Source organism: Aspergillus karnatakaensis (assembly GCF_047715665.1).
Source record: "Aspergillus karnatakaensis strain CBS 102800 unplaced genomic scaffold BJY04scaffold_7, whole genome shotgun sequence".
Lineage (NCBI taxonomy): Eukaryota > Fungi > Ascomycota > Eurotiomycetes > Eurotiales > Aspergillaceae > Aspergillus > Aspergillus karnatakaensis.
The window spans coordinates 88,176-109,675 of NW_027395719.1; the positions used below are offsets into that span (position 1 = coordinate 88,176).

At 51.4% G+C, this 21,500-nt stretch overlaps 10 protein-coding genes across 10 annotated transcripts; 5 read left to right on the forward strand and 5 right to left on the reverse strand.

Moving 5' to 3' along the window:
- Positions 1 to 2,048: 2,048 nt before the first annotated feature.
- Positions 2,049 to 2,351, forward strand: BJY04DRAFT_214510 (uncharacterized protein; the record flags this gene model as incomplete). Its single annotated transcript, XM_073715233.1, has 2 exons — positions 2,049 to 2,192; positions 2,256 to 2,351. 2 exons carry the CDS (start codon positions 2,049 to 2,051, stop codon positions 2,349 to 2,351), a joined length of 240 nt encoding a protein of 79 aa, XP_073574983.1.
- A 6,105-nt stretch (positions 2,352 to 8,456) lies between these two features.
- On the reverse strand, positions 8,457 to 9,670 carry BJY04DRAFT_214511 (uncharacterized protein; the record flags this gene model as incomplete). Its single annotated transcript, XM_073715234.1, has 2 exons — positions 8,457 to 9,451; positions 9,508 to 9,670. The coding sequence occupies 2 exons, from the start codon at positions 9,668 to 9,670 to the stop codon at positions 8,457 to 8,459; spliced, it is 1,158 nt and encodes a 385-aa protein (XP_073574984.1).
- Positions 9,671 to 10,178: 508 nt separating this feature from the next.
- BJY04DRAFT_231777 (NAD(P)/FAD-dependent oxidoreductase) lies at positions 10,179 to 11,459 on the reverse strand. Its single transcript, XM_073719619.1, has one exon. The coding sequence runs from the start codon at positions 11,411 to 11,413 to the stop codon at positions 10,193 to 10,195; it is 1,221 nt and encodes a 406-aa protein (XP_073574985.1). The 5' UTR covers positions 11,414 to 11,459; the 3' UTR covers positions 10,179 to 10,192.
- Positions 11,460 to 11,716: 257 nt separating this feature from the next.
- Positions 11,717 to 13,854, forward strand: BJY04DRAFT_180326 (putative C6 transcription factor). The gene is made up of 3 exons (XM_073710040.1): positions 11,717 to 12,680; positions 12,741 to 13,030; positions 13,115 to 13,854. Exons 1-3 carry the CDS (start codon positions 11,733 to 11,735, stop codon positions 13,839 to 13,841), a joined length of 1,965 nt encoding a protein of 654 aa, XP_073574986.1. The 5' UTR covers positions 11,717 to 11,732; the 3' UTR covers positions 13,842 to 13,854.
- Positions 13,855 to 14,258: 404 nt separating this feature from the next.
- On the reverse strand, positions 14,259 to 16,003 carry BJY04DRAFT_231779 (uncharacterized protein; the record flags this gene model as incomplete). The annotated part of the gene is made up of 2 exons (XM_073719620.1): positions 15,346 to 16,003; positions 14,259 to 15,276 (listed from the first exon to the last, which is right to left on the reverse strand). The coding sequence occupies exons 1-2, from the start codon at positions 15,807 to 15,809 to the stop codon at positions 14,259 to 14,261; spliced, it is 1,482 nt and encodes a 493-aa protein (XP_073574987.1). The 5' UTR covers positions 15,810 to 16,003.
- A 73-nt stretch (positions 16,004 to 16,076) lies between these two features.
- BJY04DRAFT_180331 (uncharacterized protein) lies at positions 16,077 to 16,630 on the forward strand. The gene has a single exon (XM_073710041.1). The coding sequence runs from the start codon at positions 16,381 to 16,383 to the stop codon at positions 16,585 to 16,587; it is 207 nt and encodes a 68-aa protein (XP_073574988.1). The 5' UTR covers positions 16,077 to 16,380; the 3' UTR covers positions 16,588 to 16,630.
- Positions 16,631 to 16,803: 173 nt separating this feature from the next.
- Positions 16,804 to 18,436, reverse strand: BJY04DRAFT_231781 (uncharacterized protein; the record flags this gene model as incomplete). Its single annotated transcript, XM_073719621.1, has 3 exons — positions 16,804 to 17,061; positions 17,146 to 17,934; positions 18,122 to 18,436. 3 exons carry the CDS (start codon positions 18,434 to 18,436, stop codon positions 16,804 to 16,806), a joined length of 1,362 nt encoding a protein of 453 aa, XP_073574989.1.
- Positions 18,437 to 18,927: 491 nt separating this feature from the next.
- BJY04DRAFT_180334 (uncharacterized protein) lies at positions 18,928 to 19,159 on the forward strand. The gene has a single exon (XM_073710042.1). It carries the CDS (start codon positions 18,933 to 18,935, stop codon positions 19,146 to 19,148), a length of 216 nt encoding a protein of 71 aa, XP_073574990.1. The 5' UTR covers positions 18,928 to 18,932; the 3' UTR covers positions 19,149 to 19,159.
- Positions 19,160 to 19,233: 74 nt separating this feature from the next.
- On the forward strand, positions 19,234 to 19,632 carry BJY04DRAFT_214516 (uncharacterized protein; the record flags this gene model as incomplete). Its single annotated transcript, XM_073715235.1, has 1 exon — positions 19,234 to 19,632. One exon carries the CDS (start codon positions 19,234 to 19,236, stop codon positions 19,630 to 19,632), a length of 399 nt encoding a protein of 132 aa, XP_073574991.1.
- A 555-nt stretch (positions 19,633 to 20,187) lies between these two features.
- BJY04DRAFT_214517 (glycoside hydrolase family 131 protein) lies at positions 20,188 to 21,115 on the reverse strand (the record flags this gene model as incomplete). Its single annotated transcript, XM_073715236.1, has 3 exons — positions 20,188 to 20,517; positions 20,613 to 20,938; positions 21,007 to 21,115. The coding sequence occupies 3 exons, from the start codon at positions 21,113 to 21,115 to the stop codon at positions 20,188 to 20,190; spliced, it is 765 nt and encodes a 254-aa protein (XP_073574992.1).
- Positions 21,116 to 21,500: the final 385 nt, after the last annotated feature.

The following is a 21,500-nucleotide window of genomic DNA, read 5'->3' on the forward strand; positions in this document are numbered from 1 at the left end:
CACAGTGGACTACGTGAGCCAATTCCGGGGCCCTCTCTAGTTGTGCCTTTTTTGCTACCATCGGTAGCTGTGTTACCAGGGCTTAACTACCTCTAGTGTTCCTCTGACCTTCTGGCATTGAAGTGCCTATCTGAGCCGGTGATAGTCCCGAGGTCGAGAATAGCGATCACTCCATTCTAATGAACTTGATTACCCTCCCACTGGAGTGTTCTCGTCTAGGTTTAAACAACCGCAAGCAATGTGGAAGCAGAGGTCTCAACACAATGAAGACGGTCGAAGAATCTTTTCACAATCCAAGACTTCCGGGGAGTTGACCACGATCAAGCTGAATCTCAAGGGTTGAAGGGCTCATTTCCGGAAAGGACTCAGATACCTTTCTCATTACATGGGCTAAGACTTCTCGACATCAAGGTCCCCCTAGTGCAACAAAACATTGAACGCACCGACGGATTGCTCATGAAACCAGAGTGGCAGCGTGCACCCGCGACAATCAAAAAGCAATACAGCTTGACCATCATGGACCTTCGTACTCTTAACCTGCTCTCCATCCGCCTTCTAGTAGCAGCCGCTAGGACTGTACCTCCCTCCGAGTTTGAGGCATCGAATGCCATCGACGTTTTCGGTATACTAGCAGCCTCCGAACAGGTAACTTCTGTCCCACCTGCACCACTCTTAACGTACCCGATGAGTATTGGAAGCTTCACGAAGAAGCCAACACGACCTGCGTATGACGCGTATCAGGTAGCGTAGCCTACTTGCTTAGTCGACTACGTGGACAAAGGTTTCAGACAAGAACCTATCGGCACCACAATCCCCCATTGTGTATTGTGGGATGTACACGGACTTCGAAAACTTTGCCCTTTCGACTTTATAAAGCATATGACTACTTATTTGCGGCCTGGCGACTCTGGATCTCAGCATAAGCAAAGGTCATACTCACACACAATCATCCAACTTGACGGCCGACAGGCCCCATTACATACCCGTGAAAGCCAATATGCATATCTATAAATATGGCCCTGTGGGAAAAGGGTTCCCCCATGAACGATCGCGAGATACAACCACGTATTGCAAAGAGTGGCTCGCCTGCTTCCTTGCGTGTCGACACGCAAAAGAATACTATTAAACTCATCAACGCTACCGGCCAGATTGTCTCGAGGGAGAGCGTCCTATTATTCCCTTGCTATAGGGATCTCCCCTGGCTCTCCTCGAGGCCAGGGTAATGGTCCTTGACCAGAATGTCACTCGTTATGACGGGTTTGTCAACGAGATGCTTGAGAAGCTTGAAGAGTTTCGACGCAGACGTTGGCACCAAGAACGCGACATGATCCTGCAGTCTTGGGCGAACGGACAGCTTGGATACTAAGGTCGCGGAAGATATCTTGGAAGGAGTGCACAGACATCTCCACCAAACCTGACCGCAAGTAGTACAGCGAAAGGCGTCTTTACATGCCTGAAGCTGCATACCAAGATGATGATAGCGATCACTCGGGCAGCGACCACGAACTTGTTCCGCTGTTGTTGGCTTCGGCCACAGGTAATCCGGACTACACACCCCGTTCGGGATGGAAACCCTAATTCTGTGGCACAAAGAAGGAGATAACTTCGTGAATAGGAAGCCAGACGACACATTCTATCCTAATGGCTCGGTCCTTGACTCGACCTCGATCTTAAACCCGTACCGCACTGGCCGGATTACAAAATTCTCGCGCAGCCGTTAGATGCACGCCTGTTGATGATACATTTTGCCTTACAGAATGCTAAGGAACACATCCTATGACTGACAATCCACCAGTAAGCCCATCACCATGCAGTGGGGACAGTAACCCTGTTACCAGAAGCCTCGCAATATTGTGAGAATGGGGGATCTCGTGTGCTTAGATGAATCAGCGTACTCGGAATTCGAAGGCTTAGGAAGGAGCTAAAGGCTCTTTTCTTAAGAATCGTATAGTAGTATAGACTGACGCTTCCAGGTCTGGCGTCTTGGACAGGACTTGAGTCCCTGTCTTTCCGGGAGCGCGCGTGGATTTTTGCCCTAGTATGCCATCATGTCCGCTGAGAGGATGGAGGAGTACTTGTGGATCAGGACTCGTCGGATACCCAGTGCTTCTGCGATAGCGCAGGCGTGTTGCCCGCCGGCGCCGCCGAAGGAGGCGAGGTGGTGCTTTGCGGCGTCGTGGCCGCGGCCTTCAGTTAGGCTGCGGATGGGGCTGCACAACCTCCGCACGTTCACACACTAACATCTTTCCCTCTAGTCCCTCCCCACCCTCCTCGTTCTCCCATCAGCAACAACAGCCCTCCTCACCTCCCGCATAACAACAACCTTCATTTTGCGGCAAGCCGAGCACTGACTAGCTTTGCAAACAGTGTCAAACTCACGAGGGCTAGCCTTGGTACCCGTGCTGGTCGTAAAGCACCGCCTGGAAATGAGTATGTAGAGCGTGAGCCTTTATACGCGGGTACGACCAGGGCTTGGTATAAATGATATCGTATTGCTGGACGAGACAACTGATGGCACCGGAATATTAAAATGAATTGGATCAGAAAGTGCCGTCGCTGATTTCGCATGGATGTGGCCAAGAGCCGTCTGCATTCTAAGACACATAGTCCGGAAACATCCAGTTTTCAGAGACCTGACTTTCCACTTGGAATACGAAGACACGGATGGGCCAGTCTACTAGGCGTTCCGAGCGATGTGTTCTACCATGAGGGCAATATAGGGCTGGTCTTGAGGGTTTATGGACTGGGCTGTTCTCAATGTCTAGGGATCCGAAAGAACCTGATTATCTTTGATTACGAGCTCTGCGGAGAGTCATTGAGACATATGTCTGTCCAAACTGTGACATGGAGTCGCCGGTGATCATCCTTGATCTGACCGCGACTGGGGATTTCACTCAGTACCTCATTGCAGATCTGACTCGTGTACTTGTTGCGCTGAGTCGACCCCGGTCAGCCATCTACATAGTAGGTGGGTGGAAACAGCCCCTCAATAAGGACCTCAACAAGCGGAGTGCTAGGAAAGTGCAGGTGAGGTTCCACCATGATCTTGCTACTAAAATTCCCGAGAAGCGGGTCCTTGACGTTCCTGCAAAGGTCCAGCAAGCCCAGAACGCTGCTTCTGGAATTACTTCAAGCTTATAGAATGGCAAACGAAGAGCCTGCTCGGAGCAATATCTGGGGTCCCTCTGACGCTGATAAACAGTCTCATCACAGCAACAACTGGGCTTGTCCGCGTCCGATGCACACATCGAGCCATCCGAGATCGATCCCTCTGAGAGCGTGGGTTAGGGCAAAATGACTTATGCTTGACAACACAGGTTAAGCATGGATCGTCAATTTCACATGCTTGCCGTACCAGCGCGACCGTGCCTTCCGATATAGATTCCTCGCATTTGACGGGCCTGCGTGGTGCTGCAACAATACCATGCACTCGGCTGCTCTTAAGGAACCGCCCTAATCCCTTGGCTTCATTTCCTCAGTCGGTCTGCATTTCTGAAGGATTATGGCAGAAGTATAATGACTGCATCTACCGCGGCTCGAAATCTATATCACCTCTTTTTCAACTAGTAGAATGGTGGTCTAAAGTAAGAATTAGCATGACCGACTCCGTACGCTGGCTTGAACGAGCCCGAGAAGGACGAAAACAAAAAGGACGAGGATGACAAACTAGAGACGGATCCCAATGAAGGAACAGTCGAGAGGATCGTCATTTTGTCTCGTTCTTCGGATTTAATATTCTGGCGCAGAGGGTACCAGAAATGTTCATGGCTCTGCATGCTGAGACAAATGAATCGGAAAGCCTGATTAATATAGACATCAATTAGAAAGGCCTTGTTGAAGAGTGAACCCTGCGATATCGCCCACGGAAGAGATAATATGACTGACATACTTGCGTTGAGGGAACTGCAAGACAACTATCTTAGAAACAATAGTACTAATGCCTTCTTGCAGATTGAAAATACGCTTCATCAAGCTGTATGACTTGATTAATCGCCTGAACCACCCGTCTCTGAATGTCTAAACGGTTACTGGGCAATCCCGCTTCATCAGGAGAGCATTACCAAGACCGTGTTCTCATTTTAACTGGGTCAATTTGCCAATCGAAGAATGGAACAGGGTCTTACGGGAGTTTCTATAGCGTCCTGTCGACTGAAGCACTTTGTCATGGGCGCCTGACAATGACAGGTCACCACCTCGCGCCTCTTTACTTCTATTAGTGCGGTCATCGAGTCTTATAACCACGACAACGAAGAAGCAGGGCTTTTCTCACGAGTCCTACTTCCCACGGATTACTGTGCACGTATGAGCCCCTTATAGCACTTTCTTCACCACAGGCAGAGATCAGGATTCTGGCCTAATCGGACCTCAGGGCAAGCGTATGATGCACCAGATATCCGGTTCGGCGGACATTTGGTTTTTCCTGGCTATTATAGCGACGTAATGTCCGGTCTAATGAATCACATGAAGTCGGGCAAAGGCCTGGGGCTTCAGAACCTTAGTTATCAGCTTGCAGGGAACACCGAACTGTGCATCCATGCCCTAATTTCGGACTTGGAAAGCCGGATCGCATTCAATAACCCCTCTCTGAACAAGCCGTTACTATGTAGTTCGTTATAAGCATGTACCTTAGCTATCGGACGAAACATCACTAGCTATGGCCTGGAGGCTTTCTGTGTGGTCACCGTGCACCCAGACATGTTGATTGCCGGTCATGTCTAGACCAGACATCAGGCACCTGTTCCGAGCTCATATTAAAATGTTGGTCTGGGTCAGCTAGCTTTCATCTGACTCTGAGCATATTGTTTAGGGGTTGCGCCCAGTACTGGGACACCGAATGGTTCATGGGTTGGATAACCTATGCGCTGGAAACCTCGTGCATGAGCGATCTATCTGTTCATTCGGACTAATATTCGCATTACTTTGAGCTGCTCACAGCTTCGTGAAGAGCATCTCGTTCTGGAGCTCCTTGACGCCAGCAAGCAGTCCCCTTCGAAGACTCAACCAGTGACATCGCTGATTTGCGCGCTGCGCTTGTAACGGAATTTGCTCTTACACTTGTCATTCCAATGTTTCCCCCAGAGACCACCCGTGACACCTACCCTGAGTTTCAGAGTCTCGAGCCATAGCCCTAATTTAGGAACTAAATGAGGAATACCTCGGTGCCTTTGCTCTATCCTTCTATTTGCGCAGACGCCTGACAAAGCCATCTTCAACTCCTCCCAGTTGTCTCTGAGCAGCCCGATAACATCCTCGGGCGACTCTGATTAGATTCCTAGTTCGGATATCTCGCTTACTAGATTGAGGATTCGCCGCCAAATACAGCGACGAGTATTGTGGCTCCTCCAAGCCCCGCGGACAGAATATTAGTTAGTATATTTGCTGACCCAGGATACAACCCAACCCATCAGAACATGGAGAACAGCCAAGACGTGCTCATGATCCTATTCGTCATATACTCTCCATGCAACTCAGGACAACGAGTAGACTTCTATCCCTAGAGTCTGCATGTCATCTCAAGAAGCTCAGGGGTACTGAGGTAAAATCACTAAACAAGCTCCTACATGACGTGTCTTCAAAGAGTCTTACCTTAGACTGGCCCGAGGGTCAGCAAGAAATCAGTGCCTGGATAATAATCACCACCATTAATCATCGGAAATAATGGTCATGACAAGGAACATGCATAGACAGCGGATATATTTCTCCATGACACCGATACTTTACCACCATGGGAGTGTCAGGTTGGGATTAAGAGTATTGATACTAGCTGGTCATGGACACATCTTCGACGGCTCTAATCTCAACAACCCAGAATGAAAATAAGTCAAAATCTGTACAGCCGGCGACGGGAATACTCGGTAACGCTCGCGACTTGTTATCAATCATACAGCGGTACCACGGGTTTGAGGAGAAAGACCCCGCTACAAACCAAGACGTGTGGGAAGATGGAATTGTTGAACCGATCACCACCAAAGCGAACTGCCCCAATATGTGCAAAGCGAAAGACGTTCTAACTGGCAGTATGATCCAACCGTGCACAAGAGTGACTACCGCTCCGCAAGCGCCATCATGCCAATCTCAACAATGGCACCACTTCCTAGGTGGCCGAAAAGAGATTTTCATCCTGAACACATGCGGGCTTCTCGTAACATTACGCTCTCTAGCTTGTGTCAGACAAGGATTTATGTTGTTGACGGTTGAACAACGAATCAGATTCGCGATACTGCTTCCTGGCATTACCATAGTCGACTTGACTATGCTATTGGCTGCAACATATGCGAGTCCTACAGATCAAATCAGTGCCTTGACGTACGACATATGTGTTTTTGGACATGTATCGACTGGAGAGGCGTTTGATGTCTCTGGACTTCGTTAGGATATATGTCTCTTAGCAACATGGGAGACTAATTTCAAAGATCAACCCTCTCGTGCTCCCTATTAGGGTTACATACTTACGGCACACTGGGTCTTTCTGTACAGACCACACAGGGGCAGGATTGTCGGGATTGGGGTGGGCGTAGGGACCGTGGGGTGCGTGGGAGGTGTCGGAGCTAGAGGAGCAGCTGAGACTGCTGACTATAATGAGGATGGCGGAGCTCACGCCCATGCTTCAAAGAACAAGATCGTTGAAGGCAGTCACACTCCGAGGCCACTAACGGGAGTGAAATTGACATTGGAGCCCTCAACGAGACTACAGAAGAGATCGGGAATCAGTCTGCAGAAGACTTGTATCTATAGGTAGTAGAATATCCGTGTAATCCAGCTGGATCCGATCAGGCTCATAGCAATAACGTACAAATATGGTGAATTAAAAAGGGATCAGCCAACAGCTCGCTGCTTCTGTCACAACAACACACAGAGTTGTATCTTACCCGTGGCAATTGTACATGGCAGCATCAAATATGTGCCCTCGAGTAAGAATGCACCGGCGTTCGTACATCATCGCGGTTTTGATCTCTCTCGGGGGCCATAATTGGTATATTGTGCGAACGCTGCAAGCATTTAATGGTCTCCGACCCTTGACAGAATAATTTGTGAGCTCAGGAGGCACTGATTGTATCAATGGGATCGGCCACAAAAAGACCTTGGGCTGTTCTGTGCGGTACCGGTGCTGGAGGTGGGGGTGGTGCTACTACTACCAGCCATTCTGAAGACGAGCATCGTCAAGCTTAACGCCTAAGCCCCGAGGCCTCTGCTTTCCGGTCCAAGAGTGAAACCACCGGCACTTGCAAGACAATGCTTTGTTATTGCAAGCTGGAGGTCAGCTCCAGGACGGCCGGCTGTACCAACGAGACTCAATACCCCGATTAGAGTCATTGGGAACATCATGTTACAACTTGCTGGTCTATGGAAAGCCTAGGCTATTGAGGTGGTTTGTACACTGCAACAGGTATACGGGATCAGCAGTAGAGATTCAGGGGCAGAGATCTTCTTTAATGGATTTTACACCACCGAGTGGAGTTCTTCGGCTACAAGTCCCAGTAAGCTATGTGTAGGTTTTGGGCACTAGGCTGGGCATGACTGTTACCTTTCTGACAGCCTCTCGCAGAATGGGATAAGCGTTCCTGCTGCCGCCGATACGGTCAGGCATTGGAACTGCAAGTATTGCGATCTGACAAGGTTTAGAGATAAAGTCAGTGACCTTGAGCTTTACTCCTTGTTAGGCAGTCATTGGATCACAGGAAAGAGATCGAGAAACTGAAGCTGCGGTTAGTTCCTCAGGCTACATTCTAATTTTGCATTTCTCCTTTCTATAAGATAAGGAGGTTTGAATATTCTGGAGCTATAAGTGCTAGTGGTGTTCCCGAGGCTGCTCTATATCAAACTCTACTTTATGGTGGCTCTGCCACTGTACAAGATGGTGGAATGCGCAAAAGATATCTCGAAGGACAGGATTATAGGTCTCTTTGCCCTTTGCACGAAGCTCCTGGCCAACCAGCCCATTCCTCGTCGCTCGTTATTGCTCTGTGTGGTTTGGCTTGTTGCATTTAGGTCTCATACACTCATGCTGCGGTTGGAGAGGGTAACTCAAAGGATCATGGCCTAAAACATCAATTTGTCCTAGCAAATGTCTTCTCGACAAAGTCCCAGCCGCAGGTTCATATATGTTAGAGCTTCGCACAACAGAGCCGGGGCTGTTGCCTCAAGTCCGCAGTGTGCGATATGTACCTAGCTGAAAGACAATCTGCCTAAATCTCACGCTGCGCAGTCACTGTACTAAATAAGCATACAGAGCTCTCTTCTACTATATTGTATCTAGCTTGGTAATAGAGGGTTCTAAGATATGCAGAGGTCTAACTCCTTCCTCCCTCCTTGCTTCATGGCCCCTGTCTGCTTTACTGTACTGTGGCTCTACCACTGCACGAGCTAGCGGCAGTTGAAAATAGAATTACTAGATAAAGATGGATCCTCCCTCCATGAACAAGTTAGCTTTAACAGCAACATCTCAGCTTCCAACCTTAAACCTCCCCCTCATCACTCGCTATCACCCCCGTGTCATGACCCCTCCACATCTTTCTCAGATCACCCGGAATCGCATGCCCCTGCCCATCCTTAACCGCATAAACCTTCAAAACCCCCTCGCCCTCATTCACAATCGCCAGCTTCGTCTGCGAAAGACCGCCCACCGTCTGCTTAATTACCTCAAGCAAGCGAACCAGCCTGCGGATCAAGTCCTGGTTCCTCTCCTCCCACGCCGCCAGCCTCCCGCTCGCCTCGACATTCGCCACAGTCGGCGGCCTAAACACCCCATCCCCGTGATACCGCCCCTTGCACAACAGCGGAGTCTGCGAGAACCACATCTGCGACAGCGCATCCGTGTTCATCCCCAGTTTCGTAGCAGGCCGCGTTTTGATCTCGGCCAGCCGCGACGCGGCAACGGCGGGGTCCCCTCTATCGAGAACCGTGAAGCCCGTGGGTGTAGGCGTGAGTGTCGGATTCGTCTTCGTCGCTCGGCTCTTATCTACTAGGAATGCCGGCACACGCATGCAGGCGTCGACTTCGAACCGCAGGATGATCTTCACCGTGCCGAGCGTGTAGCAGATCACACGGTTGTGGACGATGCTATCTCGGATGGGCAGCATTCTGTGTGTCGAGGCTTTCTCGTACTCGTGCCCGTACCCGTTGAACGCGTCGACGAAGTGCGTGGTCCGCGGCGAGTATCTCGAGAAGAGGAGGGTGGAGTTGATAACCTCTAGATTAATGCGGAAGGGCTTTTTCTTGTTGCTGCCGCTGCTGCCGCTCACGAAGCCGAGGAGGGAGCGGAGATTCTTCCGGTCCGTCACGAGATCAATGCCGTCCATGTTGAAGTCTGGAGTGGTGGCGAGGATGGCCCGGAACAGGGGCTCGAGGGGGGAGTTGCGAAAGATGTAGCCGTTTGGATCGAGGATGTATTTTCCTTTGTCCGGGCGGACTGTATGCGTGGTTTTTGGTGGTGTCCATAGTGGTGGAGAGCCTGTTAATTAGTTAACTAATGACAAGTCCTGCAGCCTAAATGGGAACGCTTGTTACCGGGAACGAGTATCATTCTTTTATGCTTTGGGAACAGATTGTATGATGTGAGATTGGCTAAATTCTTCTTTGCGGGAGAGATGCTGGACAGTGGCTGGATTGAGTCCAGGGCAATGTCCGCGAGAACCGGCCCTAGGCCTTTGTGAAGCAGGGCTCTGGGCATTTAATTTTAATCAGAGTAGGAATGGCCAGAATCAGTCAATTCCAGGACCAGGTCTTGTATCTTAGTAGTTCACATCGAGAGCATGGAGGATGGCGGAGGTAGTTACCTTGCCAGCACGTCGCGCTCAGAGATTGTGATAAAGAGTGGTCCGTGCGCGCTCTGTTCCCCACTCTTGTAGTAGTCTAGATTCTATCTATCAATCGTCTAATAAAAATACCTTCAATATAAAGAGATTATTCTAGTGAGATTTTGCCTCAGCAGCGACACGGAAATGCATCCCATTCTGATCCGCATCAAGCCCTACCTAGACATGACCATGGCTGCCGAGACCCCTGAAGCAGGGTAGGGTAGGGTAGTGTAGGGTTTCTTGTTTTTTTAAGGGAATCTCCTAAAGGATGTATATTCATCACTTCTCTCATCTCATCTCATTTCATCTACTCCAAGTTGTAGTACAATGTAAGTTACCGCATCACATCACATCCCCATCAGCAAACAACACCACCAACACCCACCAAAGACCCCTCAAGCAACAATCTGCAAAATCCCCTTCGCCAACTCCTCAAAGTCCAACTCCCCGGGCCCCGCTGCCTCCAGCGCCTCCGCCAGTCCACCGGGCGGGTAAATCAGCTTCTGGTTGATATACCCCTTCACCTTCTTCGCTACCTCGCCGGTCATCCGCACCTCCCGCTCCCACCCCTGGCAGATCACCGTCCCCCACGCCCCGAGATCCAAGCACACCCCGTACGAACTCTGCGTGTAGGGGACGAGCGGCTCGCCGAGGAGATCAGCGACTGCGTTGTGGCCCGAATACCGGCCCATCGGCAGTGCGTGTTGGCAGGACATCATGGCGTAGTGTCCGAGGGTATCTGTGGCAGCGTGCGCGGCGTCGCCGGTTGCGAAGATCTTAGGGAAAGACGGCACGCGGAGGTTGGTGTCGACGGAGAGACGGCCAAGGGGGTCCTTGGGCGCTGGGATTTGCTGCGTGAGTGGGGTTGCGCGGACGCCGGCGGTCCAGATTGCTGTTTTCGTATTGATGGTTTCTCCTGAGGTGAGGGTTACGGCGTCGGCGGTTATGGAGGCGACCGGAGAGCCGAGCTTGTATTCGATGTTGAGCTCTTCGAGGGCTTGGGTGATGATGGGGCGGGGGCCGGGGCCGAGGCCGTTACCCAGCTTGTCTGCGCTGTCGACGATTATGATTTTTGTATCCGGTGCCACGCGTTTCGGGAGTTCGGTGGCGATTTCGAGGCCTGTGAAGCCGGCGCCGCAGACGACGATGGTGTCTCTGGCTGGGGAGGCGGGGAGAGAGGGGAGGTTGTTCAGGTGGGCTTCGAGTTTAACGGCTCCGTCGAGGGAATCGACGTCGAAGGCGTGTTCATTGATGCCGGTTACGGATTTGGGGCGGATGACGGAGCTTCCTGCTGCGAGGATGAGGCGGTCGTAGGTGAGGGTGGACTCGGTAGTGGTGGAGTTGACGAGGAGGGTGTTGGCCTCTGGGTTGATGGTGGTTACGGTGCCTTGGATGAAGGTGATGGCTGCTTCTTTGAACAGGGGCTCAAGCGAGACGGTCATGTTCGACGCGTTGGCTTCGTAGAGCCGTGGGCGGACTACCAGGGATGGCTTCGGAGCAATGACAATAATCTCGATGTCGTTCTCTCTGTTGGAAAGCTTCGCAAGACGTTTGGCAGAGAAGGCGCTCCAGAGACCGGCAAAGCCGGTACCGATAATGACAAGCTTGCTGGGCATGTTGAGGCTGAGTGTTTTGGTCGAATGGTGATGTACTCGGTTGTGGTGTTGCAGATGTATATCTTTGACCTCTTGCAGAAAACCAAGACACTTTTATAGTCCCCAAATCCAATCTCGATTCTCATAGGCTTTCATGAGGCTAACGGGTACTTGGCAATGGCGCAATCGACGATCTTGAGCCGGGAACCCCCCTGCATAGAGAGAGTGAGGGTATTGAGGTTATCAGGGTAACCGGGTATTGGGTCGGGTAATGGATTCCCGCTTTTCTTCAAGCCTCCACCCCCGATTTCTGTCAGAGCCTCAATCATCCTTCTCCGACATGTCATCTCCTGTGCAAAAAATCAGAGCGACTCGCTCATCTCTTGCTTGTCTTCCCTGTCGCTCGAGACATCTCAAATGCGATGGGAAGAAGCCCTGTTGCAGCCGGTGCGCTGAGGCTGCGCAGGACTGCCATTACGCTCGGTCGCGGCGTGGTGGGGTCAGCCGAGCGGCGCTGGCCGAGCGGAGGAAGCAGTTTGCCAGTCTGCAGAATGCAACAAATCCAACGGTAGTGGATGATTGGACTTTTCAGACGACAGCGGGTGTTGAGGATGAGATGGGAATGCCGTCGCAGTTTGTCGAGGGGTTCAATGGCGGGGGGGTTGATGCTGGGAGTGGGAGTGGCAATGCGACAACCAGCATCAATTCGCCCGCTTCTACAGTATCATTTCATCTTCACATGACGAGCATTGAGAAAGATGTCTTGATCGAATCTTACTACAACAACTTTTACGACTTTCACCCCTTCGTTTTACCCCGACGACACATGATCAGACACTACCACGATGGCGGGCAACAGAGCCTGCAACCACTTATCGCGGCAATGCGCCTGGTTGGGTATCTATACCAATTCCACGAGTGGTCCTCCTCGTTGCAAGAACAAGTCGAGAATTCTTTCTCTCAAGCCTCGCCGTCGGATCCGATGGTAATTCAAGCCCGACTACTATACTCCATCGCCCTGTTCTGGTACGACCACAAGAACGAGGCGAAAGCCGAAATCGACGCGGCAATCCACCTCGCCCAAGACATGAGGCTCTACCAAGAAGAATTTGCCCTCGAACACGGCGGATCCGACCTCGTCCTTCAAGAAAACTGGCGACGGACCTGGTGGATGCTCTACATCGTCGACTGCTACTACGCCGGCACACTCGGGACGATGGAAATGCGAGTCGTGGAAGTCGAAGCCACCGTCGGCCTTCCCTGCGAGGAGCAGGAATACGAGTCGGGAGTAGGTCAATTACATGGATCTCGCCTTATCTCTGAAGGCAAAACAGCTAATCATCTCCAGGATATCCCCACCCCCAAAACCCTACAAGATTTCGACACGCGCGAGTTCTCCCCCGACGACATCCCCTTCTCCTCCTTCGCCTACCTCATCGGGGCCGTGCGCTGCGCCGCCCTCGCCATCGCCACAGTCCCCAGATACGCCTCCAAAGAAGACTCCACGCACGTAATCCAAGCCGCAGACTCCGCATTAGACGGGTGGCTTCTCCTCCTCCCGAAAGACCGGAAGCAGGTCCTAAGTAAAGCAGGAGAGATCGACGAGCTGATGTACCAGGCGCATTGTATCATCCATGTGTAAGCAGCCCACAGCCCGCAGCCATTCTCCCCTTCATCTTCAAAACCATAAACCCCAAAATACCGATGAACTAACTCTGCCAGATCAACAATCGGCATCCACCGCCCGCTCAGCGACCTCAAATTCAACCCCATCGAAGACATATCCTCGTGCGCGCGCCCTCCACCCCCAGACACGCCCGTCCCGGACCTAGTAAACGTGCACACAACGCGGGTTTTACGCTCCATCGAAGCCCAGATTCGACTTCTTACCCTCCCCGCTCACCCCTTCAGGCATACGCCCTTTACAACGTGTATGGTGAGCGAGGGCACGCTAGCACTATTATCTGCATGCCACTTTTTCTTCCGCGGCGAGGGGATGAGCGGGAGACTTGCGATTGCGCGGGACCAGATCCGGGTGACGATTGGGTGTCTCAAGGTGCTCGGGGAGGTGTGGCCGCGGACGAGGAGGAACGTTCGGGAGATTCAGACGATTGCGCAGTGTGTGTTGGGGGTTGGGCCTGTTTCTCGGTCGAGGGGTGCGAGTGAAAATGGGAAGGGGGGTGCGAGTGGGACGCCTGGGTTAGGTGATTTGCCTCGGCTTGAGGGGGGTGTTGCTGGGGCGAGCAGTCTGCGTTCGGGTTTGGGATTCGGCTCTGCTTCAGGATCAGGATCGGGGTCGGGGTCTGAAAGTGGAGGGGATATCCTCTCTTTACTTGGCTCGTTTGATGATCTCTGCGGGTGGTATAATATCGGTGATCTGGGTGGGGTTGGTGGTAGTGGTGGTGATATATCTTGGGATATGGCTGCTGGGGTTGGGAATGGGTTATGATTTTTTTTTTTCGGTCGGCGCATGGGGTGTATACTGTATAGTACATGAACGGCGTTCTTCGGAATAGTTAGTATCCTTACTCCGCAACTCAGGTTCATAATATACTCGCCATTCTTTGGAGGTCCGCTGAGCTGATAGTTGACGTTCGAGGAGGGATTGTCCATCTTCGTGTTCTTCGCATCAAGCTGTCGCCTTCGCGGCCGTGGCATATCCGTGCTGGCTGGGAATAAGTAGTCCTTTTCATCACTTGCGAATGTAGCCACTCAGGCTCAGCTGGTGGCAAGACGAGAAAGGGGGGTAGCAGCCTCGATGGATCTCCCTTGTAATCCGAAAGCGATCCGTGTTCACGGAGAAGCCAATTCGCCATGCAAGTATATACAAGTCATGTGTATATGTCTATCTACCTATATTCAGCCCTTACCACGCCAACGGAACCCAGTACTTGTGCCAATGCTCCTCCGTATCCGCCTCCTTAAACTTTTGAATACCCCCCACAACCCCCTGTCCATCCACCTCCCAATCGCCCTTCTCCACCCGATCCGCCCAGTTATTCAACACCCGGTCAATCTGCACGGCATGTCCATTCGTAATTCCATTTGTCGTCCCGCTCTGGTATAAGTCACAGTTGACATCACAGGGCCTTGGGTCCTCCTCTGAATAGTCACTGTTGCTTACTCCAAACGGCTCGCCGGTCGAGTGGCGCGCCCACCCGGCATGCCCAATCCCGAAGGGTAGGATGAGTTGACATCCGTTGCTCCAGGATAGTGACCATCTCGTCACAACGCGGGGGAGATACAGTCCGGCGGTGAGTTTAGTGAGGCCGTGGTAGCGACGGCTCACTGTATGTTGCTGTTGCGGCTCTGCGTGGTCGATCTCGAGGATTCGGAGAGGGCAGTGGCCGGGGTACTCGCCCAGGTGCTTATGCGGGGATGTGGCAAAGTCCGTGATGGGCTGGTTTTTGAATTCGGAGACGGTGGGGAAGCGGATTCCCGGTGCGATGTAGCGGAAGCGGACAGTGCAGGTGGAAACCGATTTTAGGAACTTATGAGCGAATGAGGAGGGGGGAAGAATGTCCTGATTTTCGAATGTTGAGGGATCGTGCCAAGGCAAGTTCATGGGGGTAGAGGGAGTATCTGCATGCGGGATTCGACGGTCGATGGCATCGAGAAGACGGTTGAACGCCGCGGTTGCCCTTTCTATGTCTATTTTTGTGTACTGGTGAATGATCCAGGGTTCCATTCTGCCATGCAGAAAGTCCATCTTCAACAGCTTTGCCTGATCTTTGGAAACTGCCTGAACCTTTCCTTCGTCGATCATCTGAAGATAGGAATCAAGGATGGTCTCTAGAGGCATCCAGGCCCATTCCTTCGTGACAATGAAGAAGCTGTCGTGGGTATCCTCAATAAAGCTTGCTTTCAGAGTTCTCTGGTCAAAGCTAATAAACAAATCAGTTTACCTGGTCATCAAGTCTATCAAGAGAGTTTTAAAGAGAATGGAACCATACAAAATCCCCTCATCATCTGCGGCTCGGTAGTGACTCGACTCATAAAGTTTGACAAACCTCCCGGGGTCATCGTCATCTAACATATCAAAGTAGCTCTCAGGCTGCCGCAGTTCATGCGGACACTTGGATCCACCAAGATAGGCGAAAAGCCAAGTCATCGGAGGGAGCACTTCCTCATCCCAAGCTCGTTTCAGAAACTCGATTAAGGATGGATGGAGAATGTTGGCAATTTCTTCAGAGGGCGTCCCGGCCTCCCACCAGGTTCGAGGATTCGGGGGCATTTTCCCGCCGCGGCCTTGAAGAGCTCTCGTGACAAGCTCATTGTGTAGAGCTGCACAGCGCTCGTAGTCCATGTTTCCCGGGCCGAGGTCTCGGACTGGACTGGACTCGGTGATGCGGGGCCATCCATTAGGGACGGCGCGAGCTAGGGTTGACAAGGACGAGTCATGCTCGGATGGGGCCATCTGGATGAGGCGGATGGGCAGCTAAGCTGGGTTGATATGAAGAAGAACTAAGAGGAATGGTGAGGATATCTGGGGATCAGCGGAACACTTCGTGGGGACATCTCCTGGGGATCACGTGGGGTAGTAGACATGACTCACAGAGCGAAGACTGAGTTAGACGTCAAGAAGATCTAAGGACTCTCTACCACCAAGGGAGATCAAACATTGGAAAAGACAGCTTTCATATGCTTATCGACTACAGTTACTGCGCAGCGTTCGATTTAAGCCTGAGCGGACATGAAAGCTTGTACCGATTCAGCTGATGACATTGTGTTCATGATTCTTTTTTGGAACTAGTCTGAGTAGGTTAGCGCGGAGACGCTCTGTTGCATGGCGTGGAGCCATGCTGAGCGTCCAATGGAGAGCTGGCCTTTCTGATTTTGTGCCTGGATGATCTACGCGAGGGGAAGGGCTTTGATTGGGAGGTTAGAGGTTCAACAACTAGCCTGGTCAACTGCTAGCAACGACCTGTGGTAACATCAGTGAGACTGGGTGTCCTGTTTTGCGTATGACCATGCTGTATCAGAGCTGAATGGCAGTCATGAAGGGCACTGACAAGGTCTCTGCCTGGGTTGGTCGTTCCGCAGCATGCTATATTTCACCGACAATCAGCATAGAGAGAGACACTCGTATTACGATTATCAGCGACAGTGTGCGAGGAGGGCTATGCAGCTGCATCTGCCTCGACTGGGTAGTTCGCTACGTGAGGGTGGGACCAGATCAACACATTGCTTTCTGAGGCAGCAGAGCCCGAGGGCCGCAATGCTGTCATACTCGGCTTGCGTGACCAGGAGATGGAACAGCTGTCCTCACCTGGCGAGATGGCGCGGATCACCGATTGGAAGCGAGCCGTCGGCGTGCACAGGATAAAAGTGCTGGTGATTAAGCCGCGACTCAAGGAAACACCGGGCAGTCCGGGGACAAGGACAAGCATGATAATACATAAAACCATGCTTCAGCTCGCGGGTGACCCAGAGCTAGGCGGTTCCTCTTGGGCAGCTGCGAACAGGTCACGAAGCCGGGCTTCGTAGTTCTCTTTATCTTGCAATTTGCCTTCAAGGAATTTTTTCATGCCGGGCGTCCGATACGGCGAGATAGTGCGTTCAAACTCCACCATTCCTGTGTCATCCAGTTTCAAGAACCTGGTTTGGATGTGTTCTAGGAAAATATTATATAAGCCTTTGGGGGATGCGAGAGCGTGGAAATACCAGAACTTCCCTGTTTCCCAGCCGTTCCTCATGATGCTTGTTAGGCTGAAAGATTTGTTCCCCGCTTACTGTTCTTCCTCCTCGAAGACATTTATGAATTCAGCATGGACTGTGCTCAAAGCGTCAAGATGCTCTCCTTGGAATAACATGTCGACTCCACGACTGGTGAGCCAGTAGGGCGGGTGGAGCATCTCAACCGGCAGCGAACATGTCCACTCTAAGTCAACAAGTGATTTGATGTTCCAGGCACTGTCAACAAAGATGTTACTCTGATGCAGGTCCGTCAAAGTCATAATAAACGGCCCGCGCCGGTAATTGCGACAGGAGAACTGCGGAAGCAGCGCTCGCATAACGGTCGGAGTTGCTAGCTGTGCTTCGCCATCGGCAGTGTCCCGGATTGAATTCGGGGCGTGGCGCAACCGACTGTCTTGATAGGATAGCAAGTCCATAAAGTAGCTATCACTTGTTGAATAAGTCAGGTCCCGGTCCATGCTGGTGGGGACGGATTCGTTTTCTAGATGGTGGAGACGAAGTGTTAGAGGACGATTGGTGTGTTCAATGATCCCTTCATTATTGATTGTCAGAGATCCGATGCGATCGGAAGGTGACTGGGCTAATGATAACATTATTTGACTCATCCCGCGAAACAGGTTCGTCCGGCGTCTTTGGTCGTGGCGGAGCTTATCCCAAGATTCCGAAAGCATCACAGAATCGGCACCTCCGATGTGGTCCATGATATGATATCCAGTGGTCAGATTGAAAGGACAATTTCGCCTTGAGTAAGGTGGTCGGAGCGGGTGTCGGAAAACAGACGATACCAAGCGGTGAAAATACCATTTCAGTCGCTCGAAAAAGGGGGTTTGCTCGATCTCGGTAAACTAGGCCAGTATTAGATTGCCTTACAAACTGTTTCAAAAAACCACTCACACATGGGCCTTGGGCAAACGCGAAACCTCATAATCGAGGTATTGGTAAAGAAGGGCAGTTCTGCCGAATCCAGAGAAAGGTCGCAGCCTCGCAGCGAAGCTTCTCGTCTGAATTGCCTGGGTGCTGATTCTCCCCAACCTTGTAGGGCAAGGGAAACCTGATGAGAACCCGTTTCGGGGCTTTGTCACTGTGCCCATCAATGTGAACTGGTATGCAAACGTTGAAGCTCCCGGCAATCCAATCCTTGACTTCTCCGACACGGCATGTCTGATTTTTGTTGAGATTCAAGTGATACGACACGATCGACTCGATCACGGTGCGTTGCTGATAAAGGTATAGATAGAACTCGAATCGCTGTTCGGGATAGGAGAGCTCCTGGAGAACATTATCGTCATCGGCTAGGGCGTCGGAGAGAGTAATTTGTCGGCGGAGAAGCGGCAGCGCGCGCTGCATGCTGGACGGTTCTCTGGCGCAGAATCAGGTTAGAGGGTAGAACACGGATCTATGAGCGCGCGGTGAACTTACTCTACTACTAGAAGAGTGGGCTCGTTGGAGTGGAGTGTGGAGGAGCGGAAGATTTGAAGCGAACCTTGGAAAGTGATTGGTTGGGTCACCTGATTTGATGGGGCGGCGCAGGGTAGCGCCAAGACCAAAACACCCGGAGTATACTCCGAACATCCTCCGAACAACCTCCTCAGAGATGACTGGCAGGAGCTGAAAAAAAGCCTTGAGGAGGTAGACTTGAAAATATTATAATGATAAAGGCAATTCTTGAGGCTGCTGCTTAGATTTCCAGTAACTATTGCAGGACGTGAACATAGGAACCTTACTAGAAGCCTTTGGATTGATCCATCAAAAGTAACATCACGTGGGTTCCTTGCTGGCTTCGCTGTGATACCTTTTCCTTGAGGTCCACCCCTTCCTTCTGTTTTACTCACCGAAAGAGATCATGGCAGAAATCATTGACAGTATGGATTCGCTTGCCACGCCTTTTGCAACGACCGCCGAAAGAGCTTACTATCGCTGCGGCGATATATTCATCAAGCGTAGCCTACGGCCAAGCGAATACATAACCACCCAGCGAGGCACCAAACACATCCCCCGACTAGAAAAAAGAACGACTGCAAAACGAAGCCGCCGCTCTACATTACATTCGACGCGTTAGCAACATCCCCGTCTCAAAGCTGTATGGCGCTTTCGAAATCGACGGATCATTCATCCTGATCACAGAATACATTGACGGCGTGGCCATGGCTGCCTTAGCGGAAGATCAAAAGCGTCTTGTTTGTACCGAGATCGAGCAGCACCTTGCTAACCTGCGTGGAATCAAATTTAACACTCTTGGTGGCCCTTCGGGGATTGTAATCCCGCCGTATCGAGTCATGCGCCTCTCGGATAAGAGCGAATGGCCTCGGAAGGTGTCACAGGATGATGGTGAATATGCCTTCTGCCATAATGATCTCTCTCAGCATAACATTATCGTCGATCCTGAAACATTGAAAATCCGAGCAATCATTGACTGGGAATACGCCGGGTTCTTTCCTGAATACTTTGAGTGGCCTGTTTACAATAGGCCAGGCCCGTCGGTAGCTTTGGGTGGTGAGGATGATGATACTGCGGGCTTGCTGCAGTTTCTGGAGACTGTCTGAGTTGGGTTGTCCCAAGCTGACGAGATTGAATATGGCTCTGTAATGAATGTAGGAATCGGTATTGATTGCAATTCCTTAAGCCTCTGAAAAGCCCTACCAAGAGCCCTAGTTAGTAGCTTTGATTGTTAAACCAACAAAGGCCTGTCTAGGTCCCTTGAGAACCCTATGCTTTCTCCCACCGCACAAATCATACCTAGTCCTAGGCTGTGGAAGGATAGTTGCGGCCGCTGTCGATATTCTATCTATATCTCCTCTGGAAGACGCAATCCAGTTGACTGCAGTGTCTAGGTTAATGACACAATATCTAGTTTACTCATAAATGTGCCTATATCCAAGCCGATAAACCTATATACACTCTATTGACACAGAGTTACTTAGTTAAAGTTACATCTTTTCATACACCCAGCAACCAGCAAGATCCAAAGCCAAGAATAGGCACCACTTCATCTCTCCTATCTCAACAATAAAGCCTGCAAGCCACAATACCCCAAGTGCACCCACTCCAATCCGACCTCCTTGCTAAATCCCCCTTCTCCTCTCTTCCCCTCCCCCCACTCAAACCACCGTCGTCAAAGAGTCAGCCTCAACATAAACCCCACTCCACCCCCACTCCTCCACCCCTCTAGCAACCCCCTCATCCAGCCTGAGCACACCAACATGCCAATCCTTACTATCGCTCTGCGCACTCACAGCCACCGGCCCCGCAACAAGCGCCAGCTCCTCCCCGCCCGTCGACGCATACAACTCCACAGAGCCAGCGTCAAAATCAATGCCGTAGGCAAAGTTATACCACATCCCCGACGTCAGCGGCGTAGACCAGTGCGAGGAGCCACCGGCGAACCAGTGCAGGTCGGTGGTTGTGTATTTTAGTTCGGTGAAGTGAGACTGTTCATCCATCCATATTAGTTCCAAAAATCAACAATCAACCACGTCGAGGGCACTATAGATGAATGAGGGGGGGTATAGAGTGAAATCCTCACCTCGAAAAACGCAATCTGGTGCTCAACCCCCTCAACCGGCTTACTCTGCTCGTCGACACTCAACGAGAAATGATAAAACCGCACGCCCGCCCCTAGATCCACATCAGATCCTAACCCCGAAATCTCCGGAATCAGCTCCGTCCGCATCATCGTCTGCCCGTTCCAGCTGGACGTGTCGTCAAGGGTAATCTTCAGTCCTTGTGCTTCGTCGGCGGTGGCTGTTGAGTTTGGGTTTTTGAACTCGGGGCTTAGAGACAGGTAGGAGTCTGTTGGCGAGGGGCCGTGGATGTACCATTGCCAGGGGGAGAGGGGGGTGGACCAGGACCCTGGTTGTTTTTTTTTTAGTATTTCATATTTCGTAACAAGAGGTTTTGGAAGGGGGAATAGATGATACATTTATCGAAATCCTCGACTGTGTAGCTCTCGTTGAAGATTCCGGACCAGAGGATTTCGCCTGCTGAGGCGAGGGAGAGGGAGAGCGGGAGGAGAGCGAGGGATTTCATTGTAGAAGGTGGCGGTTGGCGGACTTGGACTTGGACTTGGCGATGCTTGTATTATCTGCAGAGGTCTTGGGTGAGCTTGAGGGGAATAGTGGGTTATATATACTAACTAGGGAAATACGATGTTTCATGGTGTTTCATGTTGATGTCCTTGTCGGATGCGGCACGGATCGAGGGGACTGGGTTGGGGATGATCTGCGGTTTGGGATAATCTATGTGAAGTCGGGAGACGGACGGGGTTCCGTAATAAAAATTGGATAAACAGATGAGATGGATGTGATGGTGCAATTGACTGATGGAGAGGGTGCCGTGTCCGATCTACAACGGGAATGGGCAAGCTGTCAGAGCACTTGTGCATTTCTCGAGATTATTTGCTAGAAATCGTAAC

Coding starts and splice junctions, on each gene's coding strand:
- BJY04DRAFT_231777 (XM_073719619.1), bottom strand. CDS start 11,413: ATGCCCAGCAAGCTTGTCATTATCGGTACCGGCTTTGCCGGTCTCTGG.
- BJY04DRAFT_180326 (XM_073710040.1), top strand. CDS start 11,733: ATGTCATCTCCTGTGCAAAAAATCAGAGCGACTCGCTCATCTCTTGCT. Junction 12,681..12,740: donor AGCAGGAATACGAGTCGGGA/GTAGGTCAATTA, acceptor AATCATCTCCAG/GATATCCCCACCCCCAAAAC. Junction 13,031..13,114: donor GCGCATTGTATCATCCATGT/GTAAGCAGCCCA, acceptor TAACTCTGCCAG/ATCAACAATCGGCATCCACC.
- BJY04DRAFT_180331 (XM_073710041.1), top strand. CDS start 16,381: ATGGCAGTCATGAAGGGCACTGACAAGGTCTCTGCCTGGGTTGGTCGT.
- BJY04DRAFT_180334 (XM_073710042.1), top strand. CDS start 18,933: ATGGCAGAAATCATTGACAGTATGGATTCGCTTGCCACGCCTTTTGCA.